Genomic DNA, 6,217 nt, shown 5'->3' on the forward strand with positions numbered 1-6,217 from the left:
ACTCTCACACTCACTCTCACACTCTCACACTCACTCACTCACACACACACTCTCACTCTCTCACACTCTCACTCTCACACACACACACACACACTCTCTCACACACACACACACACACTTAAAATAGATACAGGACAGGCTGGATTCTGAATCTAAAATCTGGACAGAGAGAATGCTCACACACACACACACTCACTCATTTACGTGAGGGTCACTCACTAACGATCATTAACCCTCATCCACACCCTAAACGATCCGCAGCGCTGTGTGTGACACAGGACACACCTTTTCCCCTTCACACACACAGTTTTCCTCCGAAAGTCTGTTTCCTGTGCCTTACTAGAAACCGCGGCTGCTGGAGCGTCGCGTGGAAAGCGGCTCTATATTTACCCCGACCCTCTGCGGGAGGAAGTGTACTCGGGTGAGCGGAGCAAGAAAACACCCAACAGAGGAACGCAGAGTGACCCGCTCACAGACAGCAGGACATCACTCGTCACACCATCACCAACACACAGCAGAATTACAGACAGTTTAGCAACAATGTATTGTCACAGAGATTTGTATCGTGTCTCTGTATCGATATTGTGGCACATGTGCAGCAGTGGACTGCGCTTAATATGTAAACATGAAACATATGCCATTACCTATATTATTGTACTGTTGTACAGTTCCGGAGGCCCTTCATAATGCAGAGGTCAACTGCCTGCTCTGCCAATAGTTAGCAATGGCCCTATAGTATGCAGTGCTTAATAAACAGCTGTTTTACTAAATTTTGCTGAGGTGAAATTCAGTGCAGTCCTGTATCGTGATGCGTATTGTATCGTGACTTTGCTGGTGATACACAGCCCTAATATACATATATATATATATATATATACACATATACACACACACACACAAGGAAGGACACTGCACAGATAACAGCTGAACTTGTTCTAGAACAGCGCTTGTTTTTCTCTCTTATCAGCTGTAGTTGTTTTATCGACACTGAAACAAAGCAGGTCACCGCACTGTGATCTGTGACGTAAAGCAGCCGAGTGTTTACAGACGCTGTGGAACGAGCAGAAAGCAGACTGGATCTTCACGGCTCTGTTGTTGAGACTGGAGGTTGTGAAACACATCAGTAATGCGCATTAGCGCTGGCTGGTAAACAGCCTGTACGGCCCAGAAACTACTGCCTGCACAAAATCCAGCAGAACAACACACAAAACCAGACCGAACCAGACCAGTGCACTTGTTTGGGTCAAACTGAGTCTGGTTTCAGACTCCATCGCTGTCCACAATCATATTCAAAACCACCAGGACTACTCCAGCTGTTGGTGATTTACTGCATCAGGATTACGGATTAGGACATCTAAAATTATTTTCACTCACGATTTCTACCTGACAAAATATTTTAGAACCTGACATAACTAGTAAAATTTTCATTTATTATGAAAATACTTAAGTTCCTTTAAGATTGTGTTCATTTAACGACTTTTCCTGCTTAAACAGCTGTTGAAGAGGTGAAATAAAATTAGAATTATGTTGATTTTTTTCTCATTTGTTAAGATTAGTTAATGCATTAGTTAACATAAAGCAATATATTTTTTACAGCACTTATTAACCTTTGTTAATGTTAGTTAATAAAAATACAATTGTTGATGTTAGCTCACACTGTATTAACTATTAATATCAGATCAGGGTTATTACAGTAAATATAAAAAATACTAAAAATGACAAAAACACAGCAAAATTACTAAAACTTCAGCTAAAATTAAAATGAAAACAAATTGTAAAAATAAAAACTCATTGAAGATATTATTTACAATAGCCTCTCAATGACAGTAAAAATACCACTGTAAAAGATACAACTTTTGACTTTAAATGTATTATTAAATGTATAAATTAACATTAAAATGAATAAATGCTGTATTGCTCAAGTATCGTGCATTGTTTTTGAAAGAAGTCTCTTCTGCTCACCAAGGCTGCGTTAATTTGATCAAAAATACAGTAAAAATTGTGAAATATTATTATAGTTTAAAACAGCTGTTTTCTATGTGAATCTCTGTTAAACTGTAATGTATTTCTGTGATGCGCAGCTGTATTTTCAGCATCATTACTGCAGTCTTCAGTGTCACATGATCTTCAGAAATCACTGTTCACTCACCAGCGTACATGTGGAAGGTCAGGCGCTCGATGAGCTTCAGCACCGTTCCGGCTTTGATGATGGGAATGCCGGATTTGGACTGGACGTTCTCCTCGAACACGACGTTCTCCTCGGAGTCGGGCTGGGCGAAGCAGTACACCTCGGCCCCGGGGAGCCTCATCTGCTCCTCCTTCTCCTCCTGCAGCATGGCCGTGTCCAGCATGCGCTCCAGCGTGGAGCGGTACTGCAGCGAGATCAGCGCCGCCATCCAGCCGTTCTTCTCCTCCGCAGATTTAGCGGCGAACACCACGCTGTTCCCGTCCTTCAGGATGATCTCGAAGGCGTGCCGGTACTCGCCCTCCTTATCGTCCTTGTCGTTGATCTGGACCTGTTCAAGAACACACAAACATCACCTACAGCTGGTATTTTGCCACATTTTTATTTTAAATCGAGGAATCGCAGTTTTGAATAAAAATATCAGCAAATGTTTACAACTACACTGTAAAAAATGACCGTGAATTTAACGATAAAAGACTGTAATAATGCTACAGTCAAAACCTGCTAGAATGGTTAACGGTAAGTTCCCCTAGGGCTGCTCGCTCGATTATGACAAAAATCATTATTATTATTATTTCGGTCAATATTGTAATCACAATTATTTAACACGTTTATAAGTGGGCCATATGACCAAATCTTTAAATGAATGCTTTATTTAAAGATAGCCATATATAACAGCATAATCTTCACTGTAAGAATTAAACTTCATTTGTTACTTATTAAAGCTACAAAAGTCGTTCAGTAAAGAGCAGTGAGTGACTTTGTCTTTGTTGTTTGATTAATATTAAGCACACAGTCACAGCAGGAATTTTAGGCTGCTGACACTTTAAGAGCTGCACGTATTCAATTTACTGTTATGCACGTATTTTCATTCTCAACTGTTTACGTTCATTTATTGCATAACCGACAAGGGATTACGTGAATAATCACTAAGCACTGCATTTTGACACATGTTTGTGTGTATTTGACCGTTTAGGCGCATACGTTCAGCTAAAAGATGACTTTATATGTCTGTGTTCTGCTCCGTCTTCTGAGCGCATTTACAGTAATCCTCTCGAGGAACAGCGCACGTTCTGTTTCGCGCTTTTAAAAACATGAATAAATTTAATAAACTTTAATAAATCAAGCACGTCCCATTTTTCAAGTCACGTTACATGATTTTACTGATTTGCACATGAAATTGGGCTTTTATGGAGGAGCGAAAGCGCACTGATAGAAAGGGGTCGGAATAATCGTTTTATCTCGATTATTGTATTTTCATAATAGTTGGAGGCCAAAATCGAAATCGAAACCGTATTTCGATTAATTGCACAGCCCTAAGTTCCCCTTCTATATACGGTGAAAAACTGTATTGGACATCGGTAGTCATTGTAAAAATTTTATTTTACGGTAGTATACCGTTTCTGGAAGTGAAAAAGAATGTATCATTTACAGTGAATAACCGTAAATTGACATTCCCAGAATTCCCTTTGTTACATTTCAAATTTGATGATTTTTTGTTGAAATAAATAATTCTGGCAACCACAGCTGCTGGTTTTTTACCGTAAATTTTACAGAAATTTTTTTTTCAGTGTAGGGCTGTCGAGTGTGATTAATTATGAAAAAAATAAAATCTTACACATCTTACACTGAGATTAACATGATGCAGGATGACTGACTGAATTAACAAATCCACAGTTTTGAATGAATCAAGTGAGCGAATGATTCAATGACTCATTCATAAAAAGAGCCACTTGCTTCCTTTATGAATGAATCAGCTGTTTGAACGGATTGGTTGAATGAATGATTCAATGACTCACTCATTAAGGAATCTGGCGCTTTTAGTGTCATATTTACGGTTTCATTTAATTTGTTTATTATTTCAATATTCAATTAAAAAAACACATTATATCAATGTTGAATCAAAGTATTTCTTTCTGAAGCTACTTTTTGTAATGTATTCAATGCTTTTCTCATCTAACACAATAATGACTTTATATTTTCGGGGAGTATTTTCTCAGCAAAAATTGATGTGTGACTAATTTGCGATTAATTAGATGAATTAATCAGCATATTATGTAATTAATTAGATTACAAATTTTAATTGCTTGACAGCCCTAGTTACAATTATACATACTGGCAATACACCAATGCTAATAATAAGATAATCTATAAAGACATAAAAACAAGACCTACTATAAATAATTAATTACTAAAATAAAAATAATTAAAAACTACACAGACATAAAAAACACAAGACCTACTAAAAATTATTAATTACTAAAATTGATACAACTTTAACTAAAACTGAAATGAAAACAGAAAATATAATAATATGTAAACAAATGACAAGCTCATGTTTACATAGCAATCCAATGGAAAAGCAGAAAGCTGTGCAGAAATACTACTGTATGTCTGATATTTGATGCTTGCACGATGACGACATTTGATATTTTCATTTACTGTTAATAATTATCCTGACTTTTTGAGCTGACCTCTAAAATGAAATCTCCACATTTCGGCTAAAAAATATTGAGCATTTTTCTGATTTTATATCATTTCTGAACATACAGGATATGTTTAAGACAATATTTTCCTTCACATTTCATGGAATTTTTTTTTCTGCAAAGATATTTAACAAGTGAATTTGTTTTACGTTTACATCATGTTGAACTTCATGTGTGATGAACTTGGAACAAGAACTTTCTTTAACCAGATGGTTAATAAAGAGAACGTTACTTGAATCATGTTGTAGTCACGTTTTGAAGTGGACTAAATGTAAAAATTTGTTATCTTGAAATGGTAAAATATTCTGATTAGGGCTGTCAGTTTAACACGTTAACTTAATTAGTTATGAAAAAATAACACGATTAAAATATTTTAACGCAGTTAACGCACTAGCCCCGCCCCCAGACCTGTACATCATCTAACATTTCATACAGCTGACTGTTGACAAATATGATGGAGGGCAGCAACTCCATAAATGCAGTTATGCTCTAAAATTCAAGATATTGAGGCAAAAAATGCCCCTGTATGAGTTTTCGTCTCATATTTATATCACGTGATAAGCGATACATTACAGCATATAACGAATGCAAATGTGATTTTATACAACAGTTCAGTAAATAAGACGTTAATGTTGTGTAATATTTTAAACACATTGTCTGCTTTGCTCAATTTTGCAGAGAACATATTACCTTTAAAGCCACAGCAGAACTGTTGTGCGTCTCTGAGCAACACAGCTGTGTTTAGTTTCTGAATGAATCAGCGGTTTGAACGAATCGTGTGAATCAATGATTCAAAGCCCCATTCATAAAGAGAGCCGTTTACTTCATTCCTGAATGAATCAGCCGTTTGAACAAATCAAATGAATTAATGACTCATAAAGACATTTACCACCATCTGCTGGCAGTGTTAAGTTTCTTATTTAGAGTATCATTTCATTAAAAATAAAATAAAATAAAAACATTAAAGGGATAGTTCACCCCAAAAAATTAATTCTGTCATCAATCATGTTGTTTCAAACCTGTATGACTTTCTTTTGCACAACATAAAAGAAGGTGAAGACTGTTGGTAACTAAGCTGTTTTGGTTACCAATGACTTTATTTGTATGAGCCAAAACATACTGAGATGTTTCTCAAAGTATCTTCTTTTTCTGTTTCATAGTTTATGTTAGGCCGGCTGTAGCCTAAATGTTTGTGTAATAAATTTTTATGTTGAATCAAATAAAGTATTTCTTTCTAAAGCAACTATTTGTAATGTTTATTTGATACTTTCTCATTTAACACAATAATGGCTTTAAAGGCACAATATGTAATTTTCGCCGCTAGAAGTCGCGTATTCAAAATAAGCAAATAGACAAAGGCGTAGTTTGATGACGCCGTGACTGAGTGTGGAATCATGGGAGTTGTGGTCTTCATCCCCACAGCCGATGCAATCCGACGGGGCTCGGGCAGAAATCATGTTCATGGATGAGCTAATGATTTATTAACGTAGTAGAATGAAGCAGGGTGAGGCTGAAAGCCGTCGAAGCGAAACGAGGCGCTGAACGA

The 6,217-nt window shown here is 36.6% G+C and overlaps 1 protein-coding gene across 1 annotated transcript in view; it reads right to left on the minus strand.

The window, feature by feature from the left end:
• The window catches only part of sos1 (son of sevenless homolog 1 (Drosophila)), a 77,550-nt gene that overhangs the window by 21,582 nt on the left and 49,751 nt on the right, over positions 1 to 6,217 (minus strand). The window contains 1 exon segment of the mRNA XM_016492263.1: positions 2,150 to 2,516. Within this exon segment, the coding sequence (XP_016347749.1) occupies positions 2,150 to 2,516 (367 nt within the window).

The sequence above is a fragment of the Sinocyclocheilus anshuiensis genome, unplaced genomic scaffold, assembly GCF_001515605.1.
Source record: "Sinocyclocheilus anshuiensis isolate Anshui unplaced genomic scaffold, SAMN03320099.WGS_v1.1 scaffold1200, whole genome shotgun sequence".
NCBI lineage: Eukaryota > Metazoa > Chordata > Actinopteri > Cypriniformes > Cyprinidae > Sinocyclocheilus > Sinocyclocheilus anshuiensis.